Source organism: Scyliorhinus canicula, chromosome 7, assembly GCF_902713615.1.
Source record: "Scyliorhinus canicula chromosome 7, sScyCan1.1, whole genome shotgun sequence".
Lineage (NCBI taxonomy): Eukaryota > Metazoa > Chordata > Chondrichthyes > Carcharhiniformes > Scyliorhinidae > Scyliorhinus > Scyliorhinus canicula.
Window position 1 is genome coordinate 137809965 of NC_052152.1, and position 16584 is coordinate 137826548.

Consider the following 16584-nt stretch of genomic DNA (forward strand, 5'->3'; position numbering starts at 1 on the left):
ATAGCTGCCGGCCGTAAAAAAACGGCAGCAGGGATTCGTGTCGGGAGTTGGGCGGGGGGGGGGGGGGGGGGGGGGGGAGAATAGCGGGAGGGCGGGAAAAATGTCGGGAAGGCCCTCCCGCTATTCTCCGACCCGTCGTGGGGGGCGGAGAATCGCGCCCAATGGGTCTGCCGCTCAGAGCAGATCCCGATTTTGGGCCAACGCGGGATTCTCTGCCCAATCGGGATTCACGATCTTAGCATGGGGGGAGGGGCGAGCGGAGAATCTCGGCAATAATGTAGAAGCCAGCTGTAGATGAAAGAATAAAATAGATGAATTAAATAGAAAAAGGTTTTGATACATAAGTTACCAAAGAAAGCCAGCTATACAAATAATGTGAATGAATTAAAGATCTAAGGAAATTTGTTTCAGAAGAGATATATTTTGAAGGAGAAAGTTTGGATCCGTTAATGCCAAACATATTTTGTTGACCAAATATTGTTTACTATTCCCTGGTATGTAAAAGTCTACTGTCCAGAACTTGTTGAAAAATGAACAGTTTGTATGATAACGCATATGTTATTAATGTACAAATCACCAAAACAATTTGCAAAGAGGCAGAGTTACTCCATGAATGACAAATCATTATAATTTGCTAACTGAGATGCCCCTCTCCAGCAAACCTCGGTCATCTTGACCTGATTATATGAGATAGGCAGTTCCTCTTTCTCTTATAGTATAGAAATTTCACCTTCACACAGTGATATCTGTGCAGTAAGTCACAGATTGGACAAATGGGTGTGCATGAATAGCTAACACGCTTCACCTAAGTCAAATTTGATGAAAAGTGGAAAGAAAGAAAGCCAGGGGAATATTGAAAGTAAATTCATTTGATTTTACTTCAGAGTTAACGGGAGCTGGTTGGATTGTGAAGGTTCGACATATATCATTCCTGCACTATAGCACATGATAAATAATTTCCTCCTGACTTAATTAAACACAAGAAATGCTAACAAATGTTGAGGTGAGACAAAGGTCATAAAAGTCTCATTGTGGACTGGCACTGGCCCAGCTCAATGTTAAAAGGTGAATTACATGTTGATTAAAGTCATAATTCAATCTCTACCTTTTGGACCCATTGAGATGAGCAGTGCTAAAAGTTTGGAAATGAAAAGAGATGTTCAACTCTGACACTTTGAGCATCCTCCTGACACTGCACATGGGGAAAGAGTGCATGCTGAGCCGGTGAATTTTCCATCCAAAGTGGAAACATTTCATAGAAGCATAGAAACATAGAAAATAGAAGTAGGAGGACGTCATTCAGCCTTTCAAGCCTTCCCCGCCATTTATTATGATCATGGCTGACCATCAAATTCAATATCCAGATCCTGCCTTCACCCCCATATCCCTTGATCCCTTTGGCCCCAAGAGCGATATCTAATTCCTTCTTGAAATTACACAACATTTTTGCCTCAACTACTTTCTGTCGTGGCGAATTCCACAGATTCATCACTCTCTGGGTGAAGAAATTGCTCCTCACCTCAGTCCTAATAGGTTTACCCCTTATCCTCAAATTATGATCCCTACTTCTGGTCTCCCCGAACATCAGGAACATTCTTTGTGAATCTGTCCTGTCTAATTTCCTATGATCCAATTTGCCTGTTCTAGTTTCTTTGACATGATTTAATGAACTGAAGTATAAGTTGCTCCATATTCCAGTTGCAACGAATTGCCAATCATTAAACTTGAGCTTAGAAATGATGTTTGGAGATATTAGAGGGCAAATGCTTAATGTATTTGTATAACATTCTTCCACCTGCAATTTTAATGTCCAATGCATTTAAATGCGTTGACAGCTCCATTAAAATAGGAGACAGAGGAACACCATATTAACATGTCGACATCCGAATACTACTTTTGCCATACATATTTTCCAACTACAAAGGCAATGCAAATATCCTACTTCAAACTTACAGAAAGGCAGATTTACCCATCATTATAGCATTTTACAGCACCGATTGAAACTATTCAACCATACTGCCTGTCCCAATTATTTGAAGTGCTCTTCAATTAGTCCCACTCCCTTGTTCTCTCCCCATTGCCCTGTAATTTTGTGTTCTTTCAAGTATTCATCCAATTTAGTTTGAAAGTTATTGGTTCGACCACCCTTTCAGGCAGTGCATTTTTTGGAGCAGGGCAAATGTTTACAATTTTTTTAATTCATTCGTGGGATGTGGGAGTCGCTGGCTAAGACGGCATTTATTGTCCATCCCTAATTTCCCTTGAGAAAGTGGTGATGAGCTTCCTTGAACCGCCGCAGACCATGAGGTATAGGTACACACCAAGGGCTGTTAGGGAGGGACTTCCAGGATTTTGACCCAGCGACAATGAAGAAGTGGCAATATATTTCCAAGTTTGGGTGGCAAGTGACTTGGAGGGTAACCTCCAGGTTGTGGTGTTTCCAGATATCTGCTATCCTTGTCCTTCTAGATGGTACTGGTCATGGGTTTGGAAGGTGCTGCCAAAGGAGTCTTGTCAAATTGCTGCCGTGCATCTTGTGGATGGTACATACGTCCTACTGTGCATTGGTGGTGGAGAGAGTCAATGTTTGTTGAAGGGATGCCAATCAAGTGGGCTGCTATGTCTTGGATGGTGTCGAGCTTCTTGAGTGTTGTTGGAACTGTGCTCATCCAGGCAAGTGGAGGGTATTCCATCACACTCATGTCTTGTGCCTTGTAGATGGTGGATAGGCTTTGCGGAGTCAGGAGGTGAGTTATTTGCCGCAGGATTCCTAGTCCCTGACCCGTTCTTGCAACCATAGTATTAATATGGTTAGTCCAGTTCAGTTACTGGTCAATGGTAACTCCCAGGATGTTTATATTAGGGAATTCAGCAATGATAGCACCATTGAATGTCAAGGGTTATTGTTAAGATTCTCTCTTGTTGGAGGTTGTCATTGCCTGGCACTTGTGTGGTGCAAAGGTTACTTGCCACTTGTATTTGGACATGGATTGATTCTGTATCAAGGAGCTGTCAATGATTCTGAATATTTTGTGATAATCAGCGAGCATCCCCACTTCTGATCTTAAGATGGACGGAAGGTCACTAATGAAGCAGTTGAAGATGGTTGGGCCGAGGACACTACACTGATATCCTGGGACTGGAGTGATTGGCCTCCATCAACTAAAACCACCTTCCTTAGTACTATGTATGACTCCAACAAGCGGAGAATTTTCCCCCTGATTCCCATTGACTCCAGTTTAGCTAGGGCTCCCTGATGCCATTCTCAGTCAAATGCTGCCTTGATATCAAGGGCAGTCACACTCACCTCACCCCTGGCATTCAGCTCTTTTGTTTATGTTTGCACCAAGGCTATAATGAGATTAGGAGCTGATTGACCCTGGCGGAACGCAAACGGAGAGTCAGTGAGCAGGTTATTGCTAAGCAAGTGTCACTTGATAGTACTGCCAGATAGATGACAATGTTGCAGCTCGGGATGGAGCGCAAGTCTTCAGTATTATTGCCGGAATATTATCAGGACCCAGTCATTGCAGTATCCAGTGCCATCAGCCATTTTGTGATGCATGTGGATTGAATTGAATTCACTAAATGGCATTGTCAGGGTGCCCGGTGCCAGTTTAGCACTGCCAGGGTTCTGGGCGAGGGACCTTGCCAGGTAGAGGGAGGTGAGGGTGAATTCCCTGCGGTCTCGCCAAGGTTGGAGGGCGGGGAGGGTGATGAGGGGGAGGGGCAAAAAATTGGGCGTAGCCAAAAAGGGAAGGGGTGGAAAATCGGGGCTGTTGGACAAAATGGTTTCCCCCGAAATCTCCAAGCATGGCTTCGGTGGAGAGAAATCCCCCTGAAGCAAAAAAAAGGCACAAAGTGCCGTTGGATAGCGGGACGTTTTCCAGCATTGCAGCCGCTGAGAAACACCCCGCTAAATGCGCCGTTGAGCGGACTTTAACTTCAGTCTGCCGAATCGCACTCAATATCGCCCCTTAAATGAGAAACCAAAACTGCTCACAGTACTCCAGATTTGGTCTCATTCGTACCTTGAACAGTCGCAGCAAGACTTCCCTATTCTTATACTCCAACTCGCTCGAAAGAAGCGCCAACAGTCCACTAACCTTCCTGATTACCTGCTGAACCTGTGTGCTAGCTTTCTGTGTTTTGTGAAAAAAGTACCTCCAAGTCCCTTTGTGTTGCAGCTATCTGCAGTTTTTCTCCATTTAAAAAAAACTCAAGTTCTTTTGTTCTTGCTTACAAAATAAACAACTTCATATTTTCCCACATTATACTCCCATTTGCCAACTTTTTGCCCACTTACTGAACCATCAATATAAGACCAGAAGACAAAGGATCAGAATCAGGCCATTCGGCCCATCGAGTCTGCTCTGCCATTCAAACATGTTTGATATGTTTCTCATCCCCATTCTCCTGCATTCTTCCCATAACCCCTGATCCCCTTATTAATCAAGAACCTATCTATCTCTGTCTTAAAGACACTCAGTGATTTGGCCTCCACAGCCCTCTGTGGCAAAGAGTTCCACGGATTCACCACCCTCTGGCTGAAGAAACTCGTCCTCATCTCTGATTTAAAGGATCATCCCTTTAGTCTGAGGCTGTGCTCTCGGGTTCTAGTTTTTCCTACGAGTGGAAACATCCTCTCCACATCCACACTATCTAGGCCTCTCAGTATCCTGTAAGTTTCAATAAGATCCCCCCTCACCCTTCTAAACACCAACAACAAGTTCTTCATTCCAGGGATCATTCTTGCGAACCTCCTCTGGACCCTTTCCAAGGCCATTTCATCCTTCCTTAGATATGGGACCCAAAACTGCTCTCAATACTCCAAATGAAGACTAACCAGAGCTGCCCTTGTATTCTAGCCCTCTCAGCACAAATGCTAAAATTGCATTTGCCTTCCTAACTGCTGAGTGAACTTGCATGTTAACCTTAAGAGAATCTTGAACTAGGACTCCTAAGTCCCTTTGTGCCTAAGCCTTTTCCCATTTAGAAAATAGTCCATGCCTCCATCCTTCTGACCAAAGTGCGTAAACTCACACTTTTTCACATTGCATTCCATCGACTACATCTTTGCCCATTCTCCAAGTACTTCTACAGCCCCCCTGCTTCCTCAATAATACCTGTTCCTTTGCATATCTTTGTATCATCTGCAAACTTAGCAACAGTGTCCTCAGTTCCTTCTTCCAGATCATTAATGTATATTGTGAAAAGTTGTGGTCCCAACACCGACCCCTGAGGCACACCACTAGATACTGGCTGCCATCCTGAAAAAGACCGCTTTATCCCCACTCTCTGTCTTCTGCCAATCAGCCAATCCTCTATGCATGCCAGGATCTTACCATAACACCATGGGCTCTTAACTCATTTAACAGCCTCCCTTATGGCATCTTGTCAAAGGCCTTTTGGAAATCTAAATAGATCACATCCATTGGTTCTCCTTGTTACCTCCTCAAAGAAATAGAACAGATTTGTCACACATGGGGCAGCATGGTGGCACAGTGGTTAGCACAGTTGCTTCACAGCTCCAGGGTCCCAGGTTCAATTCCCGTCTTGGGTCACTGTCTGTGTGGAGTCTGCACGTTCTCCGTATGTCTGTGTGGGTTTCCTCCAGGTCCTCCGGTTTCCTCCCACAGTCCAAAGACGTGCAGGTTAGGTGGATTGGCCATGCTAAATTGCCCTTAGTGTCCAAAAAATGTTAGGTTATTTGGGGTTACAGGGTTACGGGGATAGGTTGGCCAAAGTAGGGTGCTCTTTCCAAGGGCCGGTGCAGACCCGATGGGCCAAATGGCCTCCAGCTGCACTGTAAATTCTATGATTCTATAATCTCCCCTTGACGAAGTTGTGCTGACTCAGTCCTGTTTCATCAGACAATTCCAAGTACTCTGCAATCTCGTCTTTAATAATGGACTTTAAAATTTTACAAATGACGGAGGTCAGCCTATAATTTCCCATCTTCTGCCTCCCTTCCTTCTTAAGCAGGGCCATTTTCCAGTCCTCTTAGAACTTCTCTACCCAGTGATTTCTGAAAGATCACCACCTCATTTCATTGTAATTCCCTTTGTTTAAGTTAAACACAGTTGTTTCCAACCCAGGTTTCTCACTCTCAAACTAAATATTACATTCTATCATTTTTTAAAAAAGAATTTATTCAAGACATTTTCAGATTATATTCAAAACACACAATATGTAACAAACTGCACAAGTATTTTTCAACAAGGACCACCATCTTAAACTCTACCTGCCTCTCTTAGTATCTATACTTTAAAGAACAGGTTTAAAAAAAAAAGGAAAATAAAGGAAGCAAAAACCCACAAATGGTCCCATTCCCTAATCCCCGCACCCCCACCCACCCCTCTGTTGATGCTTACCAATCCTTAAAGAAGGAAATGAATGGCTTCCACCGCAAATGGAAACCCTCCTCTGATCCCCTCATGGCAAACTTAATCTTTTTGCAAATGGAGGAATTCTGCAATTTCACTCACCCAACTAAATTGTATCATGTTATGATCGTCACTTCCTCGCGGATCTTTTATTCTGAGGTAATTTCATAGAATCATAGAATTTGCAGTGCAGTGCAGTGCAATGCTTATTTATTAAAACTGTCTCAAATACCCATTACCAGAGCCAAGCTAGCCTGTTCCCTGGTTGGCTCCATGACATATTGCTCTAAGAAACTATCCGTAATGCATTGTAAGAATTTGTTGTCGTAGCTATGCTTACCAACTTGATTAACCAAATCAGCATGAAGATTAAACTGACCATAATTATTGCACTATTCTTTTTACATGCTCCTATTATTTCTTGATTTATTCCCTGTTCCACAATGCAGCTGTGGGAGGGTCTATATACTACTCCTACCAATATCTTCTTTGCCTTGCTGTTTTTATCTTCATAAAAATGGACTCTGCATCATCCAAGTCTAGAACGCCTCTCACAACAGTCCACATTTAATCTCTTATTAAAGGTTCTACCCTCACACCTTTTCCTTCCCTCCCATTCTTCTAAAAGGTCAAATATCCCTGAATGTTAAGTTTTTAGTTTTGGTCTCCTTGTAACCATGTTTCCATAATGGCTATGAGATTACATCTTTTTACCTCTATTTGTGTCATCAGTTTGTCTACCTTATTCCAAATGCTTTGTGCATTAAGATACAAAGCCTTTAGGCTTGAATTTTTGTCAATTTTAATCATCCTATCTTCTCTTTGTATTGTGGCCCGATTTGCCTCTCACCCTTGATTACCCTGTCAATCCATTTTGCATTTTACTTTCTTTCATTACTGTCCTTGGTTATTTTTCCCTTGTCACCTTGCTTAGGTTCCATCCCCTGTCACTCTAGTTTTAAAACCTCCCCAACCACACCAGCAAACACTCGACCTAGGATATCAGTTCCAGTCCTACCCAGGTGTAACCCGTCCAGTTTGTAGGGGTTACACCTCCCCCACAACCAGTTCCAATAAACTAGGAATCTGAAACCCTCCCCCATGCAGCATCTCTCCAGCCATGTAATAGACAATAGAACACTACAGCGCAGTACAGGCCCTTCGGCCCTCGATGTTGCGCCGACCTGTAAAACCAATCTAAAGCCCATCTACAGTATTCCATTATCATCCATATGTAATCATCCAATATCTCCTGCTATTTCTACTCTGAATAGCAGTGACACTGGTAGTAATCCTGAGATCACTACCTTTGAGGTCCTACTTTTCAACTTACTTCTTCACTCTCTATATTTGGCTTTTAAGACCGCATCCCTTTTTTTACCTGTCATTGGTACCAATGTCTGTCGCGTCCATTGGCTGGTCACCCTCCCCTTCCAGAATGTCCTGTAGCCGCTCTGAGACATCTCCAGCCCTGGCAACATACCATTTTGGAGTCTCATTTGCGGCCACAGAAATGTCGATCTATTCCCTTTACAATTGAATCCCCAATAATTGCTGCATTCACAAACTTTTCAAAAATACATTTAGAGTACCCAATTCATTTTCTTTCCAATTAAGGGGCAATTTAGGTGGCCAATCCACCTGGCCTGCACATCTTTGTTGTTAGGGATTAGACCCATGCAAACACAGGGAGAATGTTCAAACTCTATACGGACAGTGACCCGGGGCCGGCATCAATCCAGGGTCCTCAGTGCCATGAGGCAGCAGTACTAACCATGATGCCCCTTATTCACACACTTTTTAATCCTTCCCTGTACAGCAGAACCAATCAAATGTTGCAATGAATTGATCTGTTGCTGTTTTCCCATGAGAGGCCATTCAACCTCAACAGTATCCAAAGCACTGTATCTGTTTTTGCAGGGGAATGTCCACAGGAGATTTCTGCAGTCCCTGCCTAGTCCTCTTGCTCTGTCTGGTGGTCACCCATTCCCTTCCTGCCTGTGGAATCTAGGCCTGCTGTGTGACCACCTCTCCACGCTTCTGATGACAAAAGTCATTTAATGTCTATAGCACACCATTGCTGTCACAATCATATTATTTGGCATATAGTTACATTGCAATCTCTTACATTGCAAAAGAAACAGTGGTCAGTAAAGCACAAAAGCTATCAGCAATGGGAATTGAGTTGTGATGTCGCAGTTCGGCTCCAATTTAGTGTATAATTAAAACTACACCTCACAATGAAATGTTAGTATACTTGCCAACTTATAAGTCAGAACTATGGAAGGCTTTTGCAGCTGAGGTCAATGTAAAGTAATCATGTTCATACAGGTGATTCTCAGTCTTTACCTCAGGGCACCTGTCAGTCACACAGTTATGGACCAAGATAAAGAAGAGAGGTCAGCATTGCAAGACAGCTTTTCCTGAACTTGACCACCGCTGTGAAAGCTATCTTTGTAACCTGTGATGCTGGTAAGTGCAGTGTTAATAGGTTAAAATAAAAACCTTCTGCTTCCCACTGTATGTCAACAGAATTGATTGGAATTGCAGTGGTGTGACACCACTTTGGACCTCTGAAGTTTACAATTATCAATCCAGATCTTCCAACATCAATCACTTGCACTGTAGGGTCCAAGATAGCAGTAGCGAGCAAGGGTCGAGCTGATGTGTATGATTAAGCCAATTTCAAACAGTGCACTGTTCTTTGGAGTCTCTCATTTGAAGAGCACTGCAGAAGAATGATGGTGAAGGTCAGGTATTAGAGAAGACACTGTCCCAATAATAAAGATTTGACGACTGTACAGAAATTGACAAACTTGTTGCCAAAAGGTTCAAAGAAAATCACTTGCACTGTCCTTGTTGATCCCAGAGTGTCAGGCTTATTGGACAAATGTTGCTAACCACTTGTTATTGTCGCAGGTGATAATTGCAAAGGCGCTGCTTGAACTGTACTGAACGCATCGGTTATTTTGGGTTGTTGCATCTTGTTGAAGTGTGATTACCTTTCATTACATTCACTGTCCCCTCTTACCCTCTGACTCTGTTTCGCTCTTGCTTGCTTTGATTTATGCAGCTTGATTAGGATTACTGGTTGCTGGTGTTAGTTTTACCTTGGCAGATGTAGATGGCAGCAATGAATAGGGAATTCTTTATCCCCAATCAAAACATTTGACAATACATCAACCAAGAGATGGTGAATGGGAAGAGGAGAATGTAGTTAAGAGCAGTTTTTGTTTTCCCATGGACTGTTATGGAAGAAAAATGGAAAACAGATCGGAAGACATGTAACCCAGTTCATTGCTGTTTGCGGGAGCCTTCTGTTTGTTTCTTTTGTTGCTTTGATCAAATAATTAGATGATTTCTTTCTTGATCTGAGGTATAACTCAATTACCAGAAATAAACTGTAATTAATGCAGCTTAGAATATTATTGTGATGAAACCACAGATTTCACACCTCACTGAAGAGTACTGTTCATACAGTAGGTGCTAATTTCGATATTTTTCTTATGGTTTAATTTTAGCCTCCTGGTACTTGTCTGTATTAATGTTTTTTCCCCCAATTATATTTTGATTTATTTTGCTGACATTTATTGAAGTATTTATTTCCAGTATGTGACGCTGCATTTCCACAGAGCCACATCTGCATATCTCATATGATCAAAAGGTGAACATTTATCTTACAGGATTCATACATCAAAAAAAAGAAACTGATTAAAAACAGAAAATGCCAGAAATGCTCAGCAGGTCAGGCAGCATCCGTGGAGAGAAACAGAGCTGATGTTTGACATTGATGATCCGATGAAAGGTCATTGACATGCAAGGTTAGCTCTGTTTCTCTTCCTACAGATGCTGTCTGACCTGCTGAGTGTTTCCAGCATTTTCCATTTTTATTCCAGATTCCCAGCATCTGCATTATTCTGCCTTTCTTAAAGAAATGAATCTTTTTCAAAAATATGATAAAGCATATGCTATAGACCCGAATCTTCCTTGGAGTGAAAGTCACCGATAGATTGCCACTTCACTCCGAGTTACTGACACTGAAATGCAGCCGCATCTTTCTCACCCAACCTTCTGACTCAGGCAGAGTGAGAACAGTGCAGTGCAAGCGGGATCCTGAGGCCTTCAGTTGACTGCAGGAGAATCGCAAGTAAGGAAACAACACACCCTTTTTTTTACAGCATGGCCGATATAAAGCAGGTAGGTTTAAACGTCCAGCCACTTTGAGAAGCCAGGAAGAAGTTAAGTGTGTAGGATATTGGGCCAGGAGAGTTGTGGAGGGGGGGGGGGGGGGGGGGGGGGGGGGGGGGAGAGAGAGAGAGGCAAGAGGAGTAGTCGAGGCTAGGGTGGGGGAGGAGGAGTCAGCAGATCCTGTAGGTGGTTGGAAACTACATTCACCCAGGAGCTAGAAGTGGTATTAATTCTTCTAACTTTTCCTCAGTAACCATTCCTGTCAGACGGTCAGAACCATTCAAAGACTGCAATTTAAATGGGAGTATCAGATGGTTCCCAGTGCAGACCAATGTCCAATTGAAATTTGAACTTCCTGGGCAATCATAGTGCAATCCTGTGGATCATTGATTTGGGGCCAGAGAACAACTTTTCTTCAGTGCAGACAGGTGTGCACTAACCTATTTACTCACCTAAATCTTCAGACAGTTTATGAAGACATTTTTTTATAGAGTCTTCAAAGTGGAAAAGTTATTTTCAAAAACAATGCACTAAAGTTGGGCTATTGGGAGTGATAAGAAGATATAGTGGTGTGATGGTATTGTCACTGGACTAGTGATCTAGCAGCCCAGGCTAAAGTCTTTGGGGCACGGGTTCATATCCCACCATGACAGCTGGTGGAATTTACATTTAATTAATACATCTGGAATATAAAACTAGTGTCAGTAATGGGTCCAAAGGGCAGCACGGTGGCGCAGTGGTTAGCATTGCTGCATCATGGCGCCGAGGTCCCAGTTCAATCACGGCTCTGGGTCACTGTCCGTGTGGACTTTGCACATTCTTCCCGTGTTTGCGTGGGTTTCACCCCCACAACCCAAAGATGTGCAGGGCAGGTGGATTGGCCACGCTAAACTGCCCCTTAATTGGAAAAAAAATTAATTGGGTACTCTAAATTTAAAAAACGTAATGGGGACCATGAGAACCACAATCAATTGTAATAAAACCCCATCTGGTTCACTCATGTCCTTTAGGGAAACAAATCTGCTGTCTCTGGTCTGGCTAACACGTGACTCAAGACCCACTGCAATGTGGTTGACTCTGAAACTGCCCTCGGAAATGGCGCTAGCAAGCCACTTAGTTCAGGAGCAATTAGGGATGGGCAATAAACGTCGACCTTGCCCACATCCCATAATAAAAAAACTGCTGAAGGAGGTCTATTTTACGGTGCTCCTGAAGATTGCAATATTGTCTATATGGCGAGTGCTGTGCAAAGGCAATCTGCTATTGTTGAAGGGGGAGAGGTGGAGTGGCTGACGGAGGGAATTCTGGAGACTGAAGCCTGCGCATCGGAACATAAAGTTGGTGCCTGTTTACAAATTGAGGGTAAACGTCTAACAGGTTTAGACAAATAGAGCGTACATCAATATGGGTCCATTTTAGATTAAACCATCAATTTCTGTTGCTTTAGACCTCTCTTTTACTTTTCTGACATCTCCATAGCCCATTGGTGTCACACAGGTGCTAGCTAGCAATCGCGTGTTGGAGTGCCCCTGAAGTAAAATCCTATGCAGGTTCTTCCTCACTTAGCCTGGCTGCCAAGATTTCAGCTGGCAAAAGCCTGAGGGCGAATGTGGGCCCAAGCTGAGGTAAGAAGTTAATCTCCTAATCTGTCTTGTTTACCAGCCCTGCAGATGCGGATGAACCCCAAGACTGCTTTAACAATGAATAAGCGGACAATGTTTTGTAATTAGACTTATATTTTAGCTCCCAAAATGCTACAAATGTCAGCTGCTGAATGTTTCAAAGACGTTGGGCGCAATCGAACTAAAATACAATAGAGTTCCATTTGGGACATCTAAGGCAGAGTTCCTCATTGCAGGAAAGGGTTGGGATGCCATTTAAAATGGCACCCTGAAGCCACAACCCCCCGACATAAACCCCGTACACCCCAATATCCCAACTCACCTGTCTGGGAGTACTCAGCCCTCTGCACTCCACCACATATGGGCAAGGCACTACCGGCACAATGCCAGCTTGCTGCCTTGGCACTACCAGCCTGGTACCCTGGTAGTGCCACCTGGGCATCCTGGAAGTGCCAGGCTGTAACCAGGGTAAAAGGTGGCTGAGTGGCACCAACTCTGCCAGGGTGTCAACCTGCCTGGAGGCTGACCACCCGAGGGTCTCCGATCGTGTGAGAGTGCCCCCCCCCCCCCAACCCCAGGTACCATTGAACCTGATCCCCATTTGTGGGACCAGGACTGATCACAGCCCGCTGGATCTACCCGGCAATGCTGGTGATGCTGGGCGGCTGTTCAATCTGGCGAAGGCAGAGGTAAGTCAACTTCTAAGCCGACCACTCTGCGAGACCGGGAGGGATCCAGAACTCGCGAGGCGTAACGGCTGTCAGGTAACCCAAGGGATGCTTCTTCCGGTACCTACCGACTCCGTTGTGTCCCCATTCAGTCACAATGGGCTGGTAGATTGTGCCCGTTGTGTTTATATTCATCAAGAATGCACAACAAGAAAAGTATATATTTTTTCAAATTGTAATCAGTGATGCCCCATCCTTAAGAACTATACCTGGATAGCTTACTACATTGAAGAAGAGGTCCATGTTGGCTACTCTAATAAAGATCTGGGGCGCGATTCTCTGCTCCCTACGCCGGGTGGGAGAATCGCGGGAAGGCCCCCCGACTAATTTCACGACCCCCTGGCGCCCCTCGCAATTCTCCCACCCCCCACGCGGAAGAATCGCCGCTCGCCGTTTTTCACGGCGAACGGCGATTCTCCGACCCGGATGGGCCGAGCGGCCTGCCGTTCGCGACCGTTTCACGACAGCGGCAACCACACCTGGTCGCTGCCGTCGTGAAATCACCGTGAAATGCCCATTTTGGGGCTTGTAGGGGGCCTGGTGGGGAATGAGCACCACGACTGTGCTCGGGAGGGGACAGGCCCGCGATCGGTGCCCACCGATCGTCGGACCGGCATCTCAATCGGACGCACTATTTCCCCTTCGCCGCCCCACAAGATCAAGCCGCCACATCTTGCGGGGCGGCAGAGGGAAATACGGCCACCGCGCATGCGCGGGTTCGAGCTGTCAGCCGCCGTGACGTCAGCCGCGCATGCGCGGGTTAGAGCCGGCCAACCTGCGCATGCGTGGCTGACGTCACATAGGCGCCGCCGTCGCGTCACTCTCGGCGCGCCGCCCGGCAGCCGAGAGTTACGGAGCGCCAATCCTAGCCCCGCCGGGACAGGAGAATAGGGGGCGAGGAGCGGCCTCCGAGGCCGTCGTGAAACTCGGCCGAGTTCACGACGGCCGTCTCGATTTTTCCCGGGGGCGGAGAATTCCGCCCCTGTACTCAGGAAAGGGTAAACGCTTACAACCGAACAACAATTAAGGTACAATGGTTTAAGTCTATTAAGTTTTGCACTGAATAAATAAACACAAATAGAGCAATGAAACGGTTGATGAACTTGTATAAAAAAAGGCCCAATTAACGTGACAATATGTGATGTAAATCCATTCTTCCTGAACAGCACCGGGGTGATGAACCTTCCCATTCTTTCTAAATGTGTTTTGATTTCACCACATCTCACCACAAGGTAATTAAAGCCCCAATTTCCGCAAATAAAATGGCTGCTCAGTTGAAATAAATTAGAACATTGCAGCATCAGTGAAGAGCAGCATTTAAAATCTGTTGCCACAGATCAATAATTCTGATCGATTTTAGTTGATGATTAGAGACTAATGAGGTCATCTGCTCCATTGATGTGACATATTAAAGGAAATGGTTTAATCAATTCTTCTCTCAAAACAGATCATTCATTGTTTGCATTTGTCCTCCATCCTTTCGGCGATTACTTTCTGTGGAAAAAAATGAGGAAAAGAGATGGAAAGAAAAGAAAGAGAGGACACTGGGAAGAAGAAGGGAAAAGATGGATATAAAAGAGGAAACGTGGAGAAGAAGAAAGGCCAAGAGGGAGAAGGAAAAAGGAGAGCAAAGGAAAACACAAAGGAAAGACGGAAGAGAAAGAGAGTACAAGCGACGGAAGAAAAAGCAAGAGGGTCAGGAGGGAGGAAAAGGGAGTGAGAGAAGGAGAGGAAAGAGAGGGCAGGAGAAGAAAGAAATGAGGGGAAATTGGAAATAGAAATTAAGGTGAAATAAGTGAGATAAAGAAGCACAAAGAATGATTTGGGAGAGTGAGAATAAAGAATAAGAAGTTCTAGAGAAAATATATCAAGATAAACTGAAATACAAGGAGGAAAAGAAGATAGACATAGACAAAAAGGATGAAATGTTGAATTGTATAAAAACATTACAACATAACATGAAATTTTGTAAATATTCTAGCAAATTTGAGGCCAGACGGCAAAAATGGCCCTTTATGTTTGGCTTCCTAAATAGGCTATGGTGGCTGACAAGTGCAGAGAAATGCACCCTGTTCACGTGGGCATAGGTGCACCTCCTTATGTCTGCCTGGTGTACATCCTGGCATTATTCTCTGCAAGGAGAACTGTATTCAGGACAAGGTTCAGCTCCTACCTACCAGTCTTGAGGTCCACTGTGAATTGGTCTTGTTCCTCCACCAGGGTGTACAATAACCTTGCACTGCTCCCATACGTTGGATCATCTGCATCTGAAGCAGTCACCTGCATCACAGAGGTTCCTGCAATAGAAGAGACAACATGGGTGTATTCCTGTTCAGCTGAGCATTTTATACATTATTTTACAAACGATAAGAGAAAATACTTTGGGGGTATATTTTCCGGTTCCCCCCTGCTGCGGGAACTGTTGCGGGATGGAGAATTTGACCGACCATTTCAAAGACTGTTGACCTCGCACGGGAATTTCCAGTCGCCACACGGGTACTGCCCATTGTGAGTGAATTGTTCAGTTTTAGGATGAGAATTGAACGAGGTTGATTGATATGCTTCTGGAAGGTCAACTGTGAAGCACTCAAAATTGAATATTCATACACTGATAAGATGTAATTAGTAAATTAATAATAGATACGTTAATAAAAAATCTTAACCTAGAAATTCAGGAAGTTCAAACCCAGCACTGGAAGTGCATGGCAATGAGATCTCGATCCAACTGATCTGAATTTGTCCTTATTGCTTCCCAACTCCCAGGAATGGGATTATTTAAACGGTAGGTGCAGACATTGGTGGTGGGAAGTTGGAATAAAATGATCTGAAAAAAATTACATTTAAAAGAAACTGCGACGGATTTAGCTGTACTGAGGACTTGTGAGACGCAGATTAACCTAGTCGCTTGTTGAAAGAGACATTCTGTTGAGCAATGTGGAGACTTTGAGACCAGGATCATGATTTGAGGGTGGCACGGTGGCATACTCGTTCGCGCTACTGCCTCTCAGCACCAAGCGGGTTCAACTCCGACCTTGGGTCACTCTGTGTGTGGAGTTTGCACATCCTCCCTTTGTCTGCGTGGGTTTCCTCTGGGTGCTCCAGTTTCTTCATGCAGTCTAAAGATGTGCAGGTTAAGTGGATTGGCCATTCTAAATTGTCCTTTAGTATCCAAAGGTTAGGTGGGGTGACAGGGATAGGGCGGGGGGAGGGGGGGGGGGGGGGGGCTAGGTAGTATGCTCTTTCAGAGAGTTGGTTTGTACTCGATAGGCTGAATGGCCTCCTTCTGCACTGCAGGGATTCTATGATTCTATGATAGCCATGCTCCATTTCTCTTGCAGATTGGTTGAATATTCAATCAGCATCTGCTCTCTCAGAGATCGAAATACCTCTTAATTCGATGATGTGGGGCTCAGATTAAGTTCCATCTGGCAAGTCCATGAACAATTAGGTAAAATATAGATATTAGATTGAATTCATGTAGCATTATATATTATACATTTGAACTGAGAAAATTGTTACAGGCTAACAGCTATTTTACCCAGCAACCTGCACACAGTACATGGGCAGATCTGACCTTCATTAAAAGCAGCTCTGAACTTGAATAAAAACTCTAGCATTGCCTTATGTGGTAGCATTCACTGGCTTTCACCAGTGCTTTTT

The 16584-nt window shown here is 44.3% G+C and overlaps 1 protein-coding gene across 3 annotated transcripts in view; it reads right to left on the reverse strand.

The window, feature by feature from the left end:
- The window catches only part of LOC119969409 (cadherin-22-like), a 1080568-nt gene that overhangs the window by 495485 nt on the left and 568499 nt on the right, over nt 1–16584 (reverse strand). For all 3 annotated transcript variants that reach the window (XM_038803029.1, XM_038803028.1, XM_038803030.1), the window contains one exon: nt 15102–15221. In XM_038803029.1, coding sequence (XP_038658957.1) covers nt 15102–15221 — 120 coding nt within the window. The remainder of the gene's footprint in view (nt 1–15101; nt 15222–16584) is intronic.